Source organism: Salvelinus alpinus, chromosome 22, assembly GCF_045679555.1.
Source record: "Salvelinus alpinus chromosome 22, SLU_Salpinus.1, whole genome shotgun sequence".
NCBI lineage: Eukaryota > Metazoa > Chordata > Actinopteri > Salmoniformes > Salmonidae > Salvelinus > Salvelinus alpinus.
In genome coordinates this window covers 4,885,319-4,899,320 of record NC_092107.1, presented here as the reverse complement: position 1 = coordinate 4,899,320, position 14,002 = coordinate 4,885,319, and the positions used below count along the sequence as shown (strand labels likewise).

Sequence of the window (14,002 nt, the reverse complement as noted above, 5' to 3'; positions counted from 1 at the left end):
GTCTCATCACGCACCAGTGACTCCTGTGGCGGGCCGGGCGCAGTGCGCGCTAACCAAGGTAGCCAGGTGCACGGTGTTTCCTCCGACACATTGGTGCGGCTGGCTTCCAGGTTGGAGGCGCGCTGTGTTAAGAAGCAGTGCGGCTTGGTTGGGTTGTGTTTCGGAAGACGCATGGCTTTCGACCTTCGTCTCTCCCGAGCCCGTACGGGAGTTGTAGCGATGAGACAAGATAGTAATTACTAACAATTTGGATACCACGAAATTGGGGAGAAAAGGGGGTAAAAAAAAGAAGAAAAATTAAAGAAAAAAAAGTGGACAATAAAGTATATTGTATGAAAAACCGAGAAACAAAGAAAAGACAGGAAGGGATACACAGCAGATGAAAGAGCAGAGAACCCAACTTGAAGCAGTAAACTTCCCTTCCTGAGTTTAGATTAAATATTTATGTTATGTTTTCTTCTCAAGGAGGTTCCCATTCCGTCTCAGTGTTCCTAATAAGTACATCCAGATGCTAGGAGCTACAGTAACACACACACACACACACACACACACACACACACACACACACACACACACACACACACACACACACACACACACACACACACACACACACACACACACACACACACACACACACACACACGTAAGACATTTGCATGGACACATACACACACACACAATAGCCATAACCCATGCACATGACGGCCGGCCGGAACCCCACCCGCTGCCTCGTTGACGACCATAAAGCCCCACAGCTGACCTGACCATGTGGGGACATCAAGCTGCACATGGGAAAAGTTTGGTGCATAGCTGAATAATGGCTATGGTGACTGAGCTATGCAAGCTCAATGCTGTTAACATTTTCTGGCATGAATGGCTAGGCTACGTGTAATTGATAACAAATGTTTGGTTTGTGAATGGGCCTCTCTAGCCTAGTGACTAGAACGTTGGGGCAGTAACCATAAGGTTGCTGGATCGAATCCCAGAGCTGACAAGGTAAAAATCTGTCGTTCTGCCCCTGCCTGAGCAAGGAAGTTTAACTCTGTTCCCCGGGCGTCGAAGACGTGGATGTCCCTGGGCGCCACTCAGGATGGGGCTCCCGAGTGGCGCAGTGGTCTAAGGCACTGCATCTAAGTGCAAGAGGTGTCACTGCAGTCCCTGATTCGAATCCAGGCTGCATCACATCTGGCCATGATTGGGTGGCGCACAATTGGCCCAGCGTCGTCAGGGTTCGGCCGGGGAAGGCCGTCATTGTAAATAAGAATTTGTTCTTAACTGACTTCCCTAGTTAAAAAAAAAAAAAAAAAAAGTCAAAAGTCAATTAAGGCAGCCCCCCGCACCTCTCTGATTCAGAGGGGTTGGGTTAAATGCAGAAGACACATTTCAGTTGAATACATTCAGTTGGACAACTGACTAGGTATCCTCCTTTCCCCACCCTCCCCCAAAACCGAGCCTCCGCAACTCACTCTCCCATACTGACTCCATGCACCCACAATAAGCTTGTCGAGAACAATTCATCAATTTCCTCAGGGCAGAAATAACTTCCCCTTTTAGTTTTGGCTGCAAAGTATCATACTCAGGAGAACAACAGTAAGTCTGAGAGCAAATTATGAATCACTTATAAATTGTTCACTCTGAGATTGTAAAGACTAAAGAGAATGGCGAGGAATGGAAACAACTAGAGTTGACTTGGGATTCAGTCAGTTTAAACTGCAGTGAGTGAGACATGTTTGGCCTTCTGGTCCATGTTACCATGACGATAGGCTGGACAGACAAACCACTTGTAGCTGCTTTTGACAGCTGCTTAGTAGAAGAGCTGGCGAACAACAACAAACCAGTCAGAACTGTTTATACAAGGAAGAGAAGACTGAATGGAATGTGTGTGTGCATGTAATTCATTCCATCAATCAACAACATCAAAGAGCCCCCTCCTAGTTCTAAGACTCTGATATGCACCTACACCAACATACATACACCCAATATCCCTGGCATTCTGATTCCATCTACCCCTTGCCTGGGGATTGGGCATCTGAAGCAGACACCTCCATCCTCACCCTGCTGATCACTGCCAGTCTGCCGCCCCTACAGACTAAATACAAGGGAAATATTAACAGTCCTTCTCCACTTCAGTTCTTTTTCTGTTCCCTTTCTTTGTCATTAGGAGCGCTCAATTAAGTAGGTGTATTTGGCACCTTCGGACACACTCTGCCAAACTAGAGCCCCAGGCGAGCTAAATCAAATCCCGCTCTCCTCTTCTCTGTCTCCATCTCTGGCTGTAATGAACACCTCTCCACATTTCTGTCTGCAAATAGGATTTTCCAACAGCTCTTTGGGAGATGTGGATGGTTCAGTGGGCCTCGGCTACGAGACCACAAGACCAGAAACCCAACGGTACAGTACAGTGTCATGCTTGCCGTGCCTACCAACCTCATGGGTTAATGGATTCTGTCCAGAACACTTCTGATAATCCAGTGGAAACAGCAGGACGGGACCACCATCCCAGAAACACGCAACACACACACACAGAAACAGCTCCCCCATCAGGTGTCACGCCTCAAAACCACAGTTCCCTGACAGAGCGAGGGTCTGCGTTAAATCAATGGTTTTTCCTGACTTTCTGGCGGGACACCAAACCACAAGTCCAAATGTAATCCCTGAATAATGAAGGGTAATCTTTTCCTTTAAGACAGCAGTAGTTCTAACAGTAGGGAATGAGATGGTTCTGACTCATCCTGTCCTTTTCCATGGTATTAGTGAGGACAGAGAAACAGAAAAAGGAGCACAAACATATTTGTCTGGGTTAGAAAGACTAATCCTGGGGAAAAGGTTGTAAAACATCATCTCAACCAATCTGTTGGAGGGGTGATGTGTGTGTGTGTGTGTGTGTATAGTCAGTGTGAGACTGAAGCAGCAGCAACATGCTACAGTCTTGTAGCCCCAAAGTCAACCCTCTGTGGGGGCCCGCCAGTGTAGACTGACTGGCCTGTCTCTCTCGTCACCAAAAGGCCCTACTGTGTCTCACAGTAAACTGCTACTGCTATTCATCTGTCAAAACATGCTGTCGCTGAGCCCAGTGCTTAAAGCCAAACATAACAAAACACTGCCTGCCTGCCTGCCACACACACACACACATTACCCTCCCTTCCAAACATGAGTTTACACATGCACACAGCTTAGTCCTTAATTAGCTCATTAATAACAACCAACCAACAACCAAAGTATTTACACACAGTCAGGGGCAGTTTCTAGGAAAATTAACCAATAACAACACACTGAAAAGTAATCCCAGACGGTCCCCTCACTCACCTGTCTGCCATCCTGGCCCACGTTGGTCTGACCTCTCACCACCGTCCTGATGTTGTCATCCAGACGCCTGAAACACACACACAAAATCAATAATATTGTCAAACTCATCTTTAAAAAAACTTCAACCAAAACAACACAATGAGGTCACTCACCGAATCTTCAGACGGATCTTGTTGACCACATCGTCTATATTTGCCAGTGACTGTGAGGAAACAGGGGTATCATGATTATCAATTGACCAAAATCTACTCCCCCACATAACACCAAGTTGCATGGACCAATTTGGATGATGAAGGATCCTTTTCTAATGTTACAAAGGTACGCAGGCAGCGCCACCTACTGGGCATGTCTACATGATTATTACTTTCGACTAGGTCAATCAGACCTTTGTTTTGCTAGGCCATATACATTTCACAAAATGTTTAATGAATTTCATTTTTTGAAAGGTGAAGGTGAGCAAGCACCTAAAGAAAAATAAGTAGACACTTTTTAAAATACTATAGGATCTTTATTTTGACACCGAATCAAGAGATTTTAGCATCGTGGGGAGGCTAAAAGAGAAAGTTCAGCCATAATCCGAGAGGAAGTTGTGCATCTCTTTACTGGCAGCTTGAGGACAATATTTTTGGTATGATTGTGCAATTTTTCAGATTTTTACATTTGTATGGCCTTACTTTTTCCCCCTGGCTGACGAGACTCACGTAGTACACAGCGAGGGAGAGCTGTGACTCTGGTCTGTTCACATTAGTCAGTTGGTTGGTGCCATATTCACACAAAAATTTACTTGAGCTTTGATTGGTTCTCTCAAAAGCAATTGATTTTGATAAAAATACTTGATCTGCCTTACCAATGAAATTTTTGGGAAAATGTGAACCATATTGTATGGAAACGATGCATCATGCTGCCTTGTTGACAACATGACAAATGTTCACTTGTTTGCCTCACTTTTCAAAAAATGTAATCTGGAAACATTTAATAAAATGTGTATGGCCTAGCAAAACAAAGGTCTGTTTGATACGAGCAGGGCGCGCCTCGCTCAGCCACTTTGCACAGTCACATGGCAGGCCATAGCCAGGTTCAACACAGGGCAGCTTAATCGAATCCCCTTAATCAGTATATCGACAGAGCGTGCCTACAACATCAAGGAGCCTTTCCAGGCGAGATTCCCTATAAACACGCCACTTCGATACAGCTATGACCGTAAGTGACTTTTTCATAGGAGGTTAGGAGAATTTACGCAGCAGGTTAGGATAATTCGGTTAAGGTTAGGAAAAGGGGCCTCCCGAGTGGCGCAGTGGTCTAAGGCTGTGCCACTAGAGATTCTGGGTTCAAGTCCAGGCTCTGTCACAGCTGGCTGCGACCGGGAGACCCATGGAGCGGCACAATTGGCCCAGCGTCGTCTAGGTTAGGGGAGGATTTGGCCAGCAGGGATGTCCTTGTCCCATCGCGTACCAGCAACTCCTGTGGCGGCGCCAGGTATACGGTGTTTCCTCCAACACATTGGTGCAGCTGGCTTATGGGTTAAGTGGGCATTGTGTCAAGAAGCAGTGCGGCTTGGTTGGGTTGTGTTTCGAAAGACACACAGCTCTTCACCTCTCCCGAGTCCGTATGGGAGTTGCAGCGATGAGTGTAACTACCTACCAATTGGATACCACGAAATTGGGGAGAAAAAGGGGTAAAAATTCAAATTAAAAATACATTTATTTAAAAATAATAATAAAAAATATATAATTTAAAAAAAAGGTTAGGAAATGGGTTAGGGAAAATGCTCGCCTAACCTGCTAAGAAAAGTCACTTCCGGTCGTAACTGTATTTAAGTGCCGTGTTTTTAGGGAGTCCCTTTCCAGACTGAAGTCAGGAAGACTTCAAGTTTGGTGTCAGCCAGGTGCTAGACTATAACTTTTTATTATCATGTAACAACATAGGTATGAAATCATATAGCTTAGGATCACAGAAGAAGTATCCAAGATTAGAGCCTCGGTGTAACATAAAATGACTTTAGTTTCTATGAAGTGATGGACTCTAGTCTTACCTGCTCAGTGGGAAACAATGTATTGATGTATTCCACAGCATTAAAATCTGCTCTGTCCAATGGGTCTTGACTGGGGAAAACCTAAGGCATAAAAAATATGACTCAATGAATACGTTGTTGGTTCTTCATTGCTTAACAGCTAGCCTATACAGTGGTTAATAGCTAGCTAACGTTACTATCTATGTAGCTAGCCTAACAAACAGTTTACCTAATTAATTAGAATCAACAACAGCCTTCAATAAAGAAGGCTGATTTCATGCATTTCACTAATGACATTTTCAGATAATTATCTTACACTGTAACTAGCTAGCTAGCTACAGTAACGTTAAGTGTCAGAGTTTCGATGACAGGCAAGGTGGTGGCAACCTGTCTGGCTTTTACTAAGGGTAGGGTGATGTTGTTGTACAAAGCTAGCTAGTCTGCTAACTAAGTTATCTAGAAATACAAAACTATACACTGACAATATGATGACTGTTGACATGTATTAAAAATAGCTAACGTTAGTAGCTAACTAGGATAGCAACACAGCTAACGTTAGGTAAGCTATCTAGCTCATGCCTGAATACAGACTACCATTTTCATTGTAGATAAGAAACGTATCCTTCTTAGCACATGATTACCTGCTCGATGGCCAACTGCACCTCTGGAGTAAGGTGCAAAATAGCCTCCAAATCCTCCGCAAATTCCAATTCTTCCTCCTCCATCATCATGCACAGCTAGCAAACTACCGCAGAAAGCCGAGGCAGGTCACTTCCTTCACCTTCTTCTTCTTCTGTGGATTTTAAGTGGCGTTTGGCAATTAAGGTGTATTACCGTCACTAACTGGATTGGAGCGTGGACCAGAGACAGGGAAGGTCTACATCCTACCCAATATTATCGTCTTCCTAAGGAAACTAAATACATAATTAAATCCTACATCCCCTGAAGATTTCCCCACAGTGCACTTAATCTTGGCTCTTCAACCCCATTACACCTCAAATCTAATAACAATCGCTCTCTTTCCCTCCCATATTTCTGGCACTGAATTAGAACGTGTTTCACTGTCTCTTCTCCTCCTGACACTGATCGCGCCTCCCAGTCCGATGTTTCCCCATCAATTTCAATGTACTATTGAGCCTCTGTGTCCCAATCTCAGATTTGTTATTACACTTTCCTCCCTTCTCCCTCCGCCTGAGGACCCTCCCTGCCCCCACCTTTTCCTGACTCTAATACCGGGCGCAGATGACGTGGATGTCGATTAAGGCAATCAACAACCATGCATTTCTCACCTCTGATTCAGAGGAGTTGGGTTAAATGTGGAAGTAACATTTCAATTGAATACATTCAGTTGTACAACTGACTAGGTATCCCCCTTTCCCTTTCCCCTTTTTTTTGTCTTCACTTTCCCTTCCTTTTCCACAACTCTTGTCATTTGTTTTTAACCACTGTTTTTATCAACCCCTTAGCTTCTGTTTTACTGATTGACAATTCCATCTCAACATTAGGATGTTTAAGAGTCTGCTTGGCGATAACATCCACCTCCTCATTCACCTCTACTCCCACATGAGCTGGTATGCAGAGGAACATCACAAATATCCCCATCTGTCTCACCCTATACAAGCACAGCAAAACCTCAAACAATACATCCAGTCTGCTCCGAAACACAAATTAATTTAATCTCATTAGCGCTGCACGGGAGTCAGAGCAGATGACTACCCTGTCTGGCCTCACGCCTTCCAGCCACTCTGCAGCCAAGAGTATGGCCATTGATGGGTTCTGACTTCTAAACCTGAAATATGAAATATCCTTGTTCACGGTACTGAGGGATAGAGGGGAATGCATGTTATTGTTATACATCAGGTATCATGTGGAAGAGAGAAGGGCCACGTTCTGGTACAAGTCAACAGGACAGCCGTGAGTTAGGGAAGTGTGAGGAATTTGGGCTCTTCCTAGAGCTGGCCGCCCTGCCAAACTGAGCAAATGGGGGGAGAAGGGCTTTGGTCAGTGAGGTGACCAAGACCCCGATGGTCTCTCTGAAAGAGCTCCAGAGTTCCTCTGTGAAGATGGGAGAACCTTCCAGAAGGACAACCATCTCTGCAGCACTCCACCAATCAGGCCTTTATGGTAGAGTGGCCAGACGGAAGCTACTCCATAGTAAAAGGCACATGTCAGCCAGCTTGGAGTTTGCCAAAGGGCACCCAAACGACTCTCAGACCATGAGAAACAAGATTCTCTGGTCTGATGAAACCAAGATTGAATTATTTGGCCTGGATGCCAAGCGTCACATCTGGAGGACACCTGGCACCATCCCTATGGGGAAGCATGGTGGTGGCAGCATCATGCTGTGGGGATGTTTTTCAGCGGCAGGGACTGGGAGAATAGTCAGGATTGAGGGAAATATGAACGGAGCAAAGTACAGAAAGATCCTTGATGAAAACCTGCTCCAGAGCACTCAGGACCTCAGAATGTGTCGAAGGTTCACCTTCCAACATGACAACGACCCTCAGCACACAACCAAGACAACGCAGGAATGGCTTCGGGACAAGTCTCTGAATGTCCTTGAGTGGCACAGCCAGAGCCCGGACTTAAACCAGATCAAACATCTCTGGAGAGACCTGAAAATGGCTGTGCAGCGACGCTCCCCAGACAACTTGACAGAGTTTGAGAGGATCTGCAGAGAAGAATGGGAGAAACTCCCCAAATACAGGTGTGCCAAGCTTGTAGCATCATACCAAGGAGAATCAATGCTGTAATCTCTGCCAAAGGTGCTTCAACAAAGTACAGAGTAAAGGGTCTGAATACATATTTCAGTGTTGTTGTTTTTTATGAGAAAACAAATCTAAAAAACTGTTTTTGCTTTTTCATCATGGGGTATTGTGTGTTGATTGATGAGGGGAAAAAAAATATTTATTCAATTTTAGAATAAGGCTGTAACGTAACAAAATGTGGAAAAAGTCAAGGGGTCTGAATACTTTCTGAAGGCACTGTGTGTACAGTACATAGCTACCTCGATTACGTACCCCTGCACACCGACTAGGTACTGGTACTCCCTGTATATAGCCATGTTATTTCTACTCTTTATTTCTATTCATTATTCACTGGGCATTTATTCCTCATGTCACTATTTATATTTTTTATTTGATCTTATCTTTAACTCTGCATTGTTGGAAAAGGACCTGTAAGTAAGCATTTCACTGTTAGTCTACACCTTTTGTCTATGAAGCATGTGACATAAAATTTGATTTTACCGTGAGCTGATGCCAGCTGCCAATGTCCAATGTTGATCCTCTGGTCTTTCCGTATGGTGAGAGGAAAGGACGTCATGTCTCCATGTCTCCAAAAACATCTGGAATGTTGGTCCTCATGAACTGTATGGAAGCAGCAATGTGTTGGGTAGTGTAAACCATTAGTACCACAGTTATTACATCAACATAACTATAGTTTGTTAATGATAACCATCTCCATAGTTACCTATCAATGATGACAGCCTTTCCTTCAGGAAGTCAGAGTTAGGGATGACATCTAAGGAGAGATCATGATGGTTACTTCAATAACTACAACAGTGTGTACGTTTGAGACATTGTGAAACCCCATCTATCAGACCTGGGGCCTGTTGCACAAAACTAGGATAAGGGATTAAGCCAGGATATCTTGGTGATCCTGGCTCAATTGATCCGTAATCCGGTTGCACTAAAGATGGATAGGGGGCAGGAGGATATGTTATGGTATAAATTACCATGGAGATTTATTCTGTGGAGCTAGCCTGCTCCAGACCAGGCTAAATTCCAGGATCTATTTAATCTCATCCCTAATGTCAGTCAGCAGTCACCACAAATGGAAACCAATAGTTATTTCACTGCTCACTATACATTGTTATCACATATAACTAGACCCACTGTTATTATTTAAACGTTTGTGATCATTAATTTCAATGATTTTGGATAAAAAATGATTTTTAGATGATGTTGCTATCATTAGATAATTTACAGTTTCCCATAGACTATAAGGCTATATATAAAATGATAGAATATTAGGGCCACAGAGGGGAAAAAAACACAAGTCATAATATTGTAACCAGTTGTTTTAAAGGAGGACAGTTGTTAAAATGACAGATGTGGGGCATTTCGTGAAATTGTACTTCAGTATGGTTTCATAAACAAAGACATGCTGATGTGCCAGAATATTAAGTATCACATTGTCATAAGTATCAAAACTGTAAAAACAATATGTAGCTTTTCTGCAGAAAGAACCAGCCTCATAAATGTATGACTTTATCCTTTTTCTTCAGTGTGGCCCTAGTACTCTGTCATATAAACAAATACACATTCCATATGAATATAAAAACACAATGTGTAACATTATGTTCCTTTATTGAATAAGGACAAAACAAAGCAGGTAAACCATCAGCTCCTTTCGAAACTGAAGTCACAGTGACTCTACAAGATGGAAAGCACAGAATCCAAGCATATTATACAAAATGATACATACACATTCAAAGGTCTGTATATAACACACCCTGCATGTCTGCACACTAAAATAAATGCAGGACAAATCCATACACATCAACTGAACAGACAAATGAATGGATGCAGTAGCCTCCCTGCAGCCTTGTATTACACACAGTATACCGCACAAACATCATAAGAGGCCAAATTCGTCAAAAAACGAACCCAAAAAAAAACAAATTCCTCTGCCACCGCAGGACATATTTAACCAAAATTGAAAGCACACATACTAACTAAAATAATTCAACGCATATTGGTCCCTCAGCAGCCGACCACTGTCGTCATCAGGGAAGATTGCCGGATTGTCCCAGTCCATGGCTGGTGGCACTCTGGGGGCCCTCTCCTTCCTCAGGCAGGCCACATTGTGGAGGACAGCACAAGCCACGGTAATATCACATGCCCTAACAGGGCTGACCCTTAATTTGTGAAGGCAGTGAAAGCGTGCCTTCAGGAGGCCAAAGGTCATTTCAACTCTGGCCCTGGTCCTGGCATGGGCATGGTTGTAGGCCTGCTGTGCTTCCTGGGGGTCTGTGAAAGGTGTCAGGAGAAAAGGCTGGCAGCCATACCCCCTGTCTCCCAGCAACACACCAGAGAATTCACCTGTCAACACAAAATCTCATCATTACTACCTCATAAACACAGTGATATTCTTGACACAGCCATGATGGTTATAAATAGGGGTTGTGTGGCTTACCTTGTGATAGGCACTGATAGATTTCAGAGGCCCGAAAGATTCTGGAGTCATGGACTGAGCCAGGCCATTTTGCCACAACATTGCTGATCACACAGTCAGCATTGCAGACCATCTGAAATCATAAGATGAGGAATATTACACCAATCAATGCACATCACTGGCAATGCAGAGTGTTCGTCAATGGACAATATCAAAAAGTTATGTTCACCTGAACATTAATGCTGTGAAAGGATTTCCTATTCACAAAATCGGCCTCATGGGCACCTGAGGGGGCTTTTATCCTTATGTGTGTGCAGTCCACTGCACCAATGACATTGGGGAAACCTGTCACACAAAGTAATGAGTATCCTACTATGTGTTAACAGTTGTCCTGTAATTTGTAGATCCTCTTACCTGCAATCCTATAGAACTCCTCTTTGATGTCACAGAGTCTTCTGTGGCCAGGGAAGGAGATGAAGACATCTGCTAATGCTTTGATAGCCAGACACACACTCCTTATTGTGCGGCAAATTGTGGCCTTGTTCAGCTGTTCTGCATCCCCCACTGAGTACAGGAAGGCTCCACTAGCAAAAAAGCGCAAGGCCACACAAACCATTTGCTCCACACTCAGTGCATGGCTCCGTGCAGTGCGGTGCTTAATCCTGGGACCCAGTAGTCTGCATAGATACCTGATGCCATCTGCAGAAAACCTGTATCTTTCATATAGATGGTCATCAGGGAAGGCCAGTGGGTCCAACCGGTCCCTGAAGACCCTTTCTCGCCTGAAGGCTCTCCTCAGCACAAGTGCTTCTTCATCCACCACATCTCGCACGAATGGGCATGCCATTGTCAGAGCAGAAAGGAACACACAATTTTGGGCCTTCATATAGGCTAGTGGCCACACCTGGTGCTGGGGGGGTGGGCAAAAGAGGGCGATGCCTTATAACGATGACTTGGTTGTACTGATTGCTGGGAAAATAAAAAAAACCTTAGAAAGATGCCACCGTCCTGTGTGCTCACAATAAGAGCTCATATGTCATGGCTCACTTGACTTTACGAGAATATACCTAATTTTTATTTTGAGCTGTGTCATCTTCTTGGAGCTGGGGGAGGAAAGAAAAATAATGATTAATACATTTGTGTTACAGTTAGCATACAGTGTACATTGAAGGCATATCTCACCTCCCTCTCAAGTTTTTTTATTTCAAGGTCCAGTTTCCTAATTGTCCTCTTTTTTATTTCGGACTCCAGTGCAAGATTTTCCATCTTTTTCTTCTTGTACTGAATGTCTATGTCTGCCAGTTCTATTTGGCGCCGGAGGTGGTTGCCATACAACTTTCTGATAGCTTGTGAGCTCTGTGAACACAATACAATTAGCGCAGCTGGAATTTGGCAGGATGTGGTGTCCTTTTATTAATACGCACTATGTTGCCAGGCTGGTTTTCCCACTGTATAGCATCTGGGTCCTGTAAAAGAAATTAGATTTTTTGATTTTGATGAGGACTCCTCACCATTGTAGAGTAAATAGTACTTTCACAGTCTTAACATGATACCTCATGCCTTCTGGAATCCAGAGAGATGGTCTCCTCCTCATCATCGTCTCCATCATGTGCTGTTGCTGCTGCACTGGGGCCTTCACCCTATCACATTTAATCGGATTCATATTGAAGCTAGTAGACAAGACATGCCAGGCCTACAGTATGCCTTTGATGGAGTACTCACTGGATCAGCATCGTCTGGTGCTTGTGCTGGTGGCTCTAACAGGAACACAGTGCTGCCAGACACTGCAAGGCAATAGGTAAACCAAAGTCAGACAGTCCAAATTGATTCAATATGAATGTGGTTGTATCCCATGTAGAGATGGAAGGACATACCTTGAATGAAGCGGGTGGCATCTTGGGAGGAACCTATGCTCGTCTCTTTCCCCCCAGGGATCCCCTCTAAGACGGGCCTGCCTTTATTTAGCTCCAAGGCCATGTCCTCTGCTGGGGTAAGGTCAGCCTTTGGTGACCCACCACCCGTGCCTTGTCTGTGGGTATTCTTTTTCACTGCTAAAACAGTACAGACAATGTGTGAGCAGGCACCTTCTGGGTACAATATATGCTTGTGCTTTGTTAAATATTAGTCAGGGACCATACCATTCTGCAGAATGTTCTTGTATTTGATTTTGACCTGCTGCCATGTCCGTTTTGGCCCGTTCATGTTTAATCTACACACACACACACATTTAATGGAGTCACACTGCAAAAAATTACTTGGTATTTTTGTCTTGTTTTCAGTAAAAATATCAAAAAATTTATCATAGCTTTATACAGTGTGATGGAGTTACTTTACACAATTTCACTCATATCTGCAGTGCATTTCAATTAAAAATTTAACCGTTTCATAATTACAGTACAACTGCATTTTTGGAGATGTGAATTAAATATTTGAATTGTAATTGTGATGTTTCAGCGGAGCGGTGAGTGTGTAATTGTGCACTACTTACGCATTCAGGCGGTCTGCAATACTTTGCCACGCTTTTTCTCTTTGCTTTATCACTGTGGCGGTGTTGCCTTTCTTCTTAATTATATCTTTTACCTCCTCGTATGCCTCCATGAGGATTTGTGCTTCCGACGGGGAAAAGTACGCGGCTCTAGTTGCCATGGTAAATCAGTTAATCTGTGATCTGTGGCGGGGTCTATTTGAGTGAGCCGTGAGCGCGCACCTATCCAGGATTGGTTTCACCTGGCTTAATGAATCCGTGTCTGCTCATCCTGGCTTGGTCTTTGTGCAACCAATTAAGCCTGGACGCACATGTTTTGGCTTCATTGAGCTCAGCTGAGTCATTTATCCCGGATGTCTTAATTCTACTTTTGTGCAACAGGCCCCTGCTATGGATTGACTGGATTAACCTCACGTCAGTTACGTACATGTGCCTTTCGGACAGTAGATACGAACCCTCTATTACCTTGCCAGCTAAAGAACTGGCAGTGGATCAAACCATCGTGAGGCAAAGGGCGGGGGAGGTCACAATCTTTTGAAACTTAAAAACGCGCTATTAAGTGTCTATAATCAGCACAAGTGCTTTCATTGCGTATTATTAATATTATTGAAATTACATAGTTATGTTTACAGTGATATATTGGGGGGGACAAATCATATTTTTCCCAAGATGGGGGGGTCGTGTCCCCCCCGTCCCCCCTGGGATTTCCGCCTATGTGTTACTTGAACATGAATGAAAATGAGGTGTGCTCTTCGGTAGCCTACTAGGGCAGGGTTTCCCAAACTCGATATGCCTAATAGATTAGGAAAATAAGGAGTCAATATGGATGAGGGAGCAATTATAACTACTACACAAGATACATATGTCATATTCTGAGTAGTAGCCTAATTAGCGGTCATGTATGCAATGACCACTAATCACATACCGTATATAGGAGTTACAAAATCAATTGTGTGGCCTAATATCTACCATGACCACAAGAAGTCGCACTTTTCAACACAAAATCAACGTGCGTCTAT

At 43.9% G+C, this 14,002-nt stretch overlaps 2 protein-coding genes across 8 annotated transcripts in view; both read right to left on the bottom strand.

Annotated features, from left to right (window-relative positions):
• LOC139548843 (vacuolar protein sorting-associated protein 53 homolog) overlaps positions 1 to 6,521 on the bottom strand; it is a 30,690-nt gene extending 24,169 nt beyond the window's left edge. For both annotated transcript variants that reach the window (XM_071358736.1, XM_071358737.1), the window contains exons 1-4: positions 5,962 to 6,521; positions 5,342 to 5,422; positions 3,462 to 3,511; positions 3,310 to 3,376 (exon numbers count right to left, since the gene is read on the bottom strand). In XM_071358736.1, the coding sequence (XP_071214837.1) occupies positions 3,310 to 3,376; positions 3,462 to 3,511; positions 5,342 to 5,422; positions 5,962 to 6,051 (288 nt within the window). In that variant the 5' untranslated portion in view covers positions 6,052 to 6,521. The remainder of the gene's footprint in view (positions 1 to 3,309; positions 3,377 to 3,461; positions 3,512 to 5,341; positions 5,423 to 5,961) is intronic.
• A 3,133-nt stretch (positions 6,522 to 9,654) lies between these two features.
• On the bottom strand, positions 9,655 to 13,353 carry LOC139548842 (putative nuclease HARBI1). Of its 6 annotated transcripts, XM_071358735.1 has the most exons (11): positions 12,987 to 13,353; positions 12,637 to 12,707; positions 12,373 to 12,549; positions 12,221 to 12,282; positions 12,052 to 12,138; positions 11,923 to 11,964; positions 11,681 to 11,854; positions 11,566 to 11,601; positions 10,913 to 11,467; positions 10,520 to 10,631; positions 9,655 to 10,425 (listed from the first exon to the last, which is right to left on the bottom strand). In XM_071358735.1, exons 1-8 carry the CDS (start codon positions 13,142 to 13,144, stop codon positions 11,566 to 11,568), a joined length of 807 nt encoding a protein of 268 aa, XP_071214836.1. In that variant the 5' UTR covers positions 13,145 to 13,353; the 3' UTR covers positions 9,655 to 10,425; positions 10,520 to 10,631; positions 10,913 to 11,467. The 6 variants fall into 6 exon arrangements, with proteins under 6 accessions (XP_071214836.1, XP_071214835.1, XP_071214834.1 ...); XM_071358734.1 differs by having other exon boundaries at positions 10,728 to 11,467; positions 11,566 to 11,854; XM_071358733.1 differs by having other exon boundaries at positions 11,566 to 11,854.
• Between the last annotated feature and the right edge of the window lie 649 nt (positions 13,354 to 14,002).

Coding starts and splice junctions, on each gene's coding strand:
- LOC139548842 (XM_071358731.1), bottom strand. CDS start 11,384: ATGAAGGCCCAAAATTGTGTGTTCCTTTCTGCTCTGACAATGGCATGC. Junction 10,632..10,727: donor TTCACAGCATTAATGTTCAG/GTGAACATAACT, acceptor TTATGATTTCAG/ATGGTCTGCAATGCTGACTG. Junction 10,426..10,519: donor CTATCAGTGCCTATCACAAG/GTAAGCCACACA, acceptor TTGTGTTGACAG/GTGAATTCTCTGGTGTGTTG.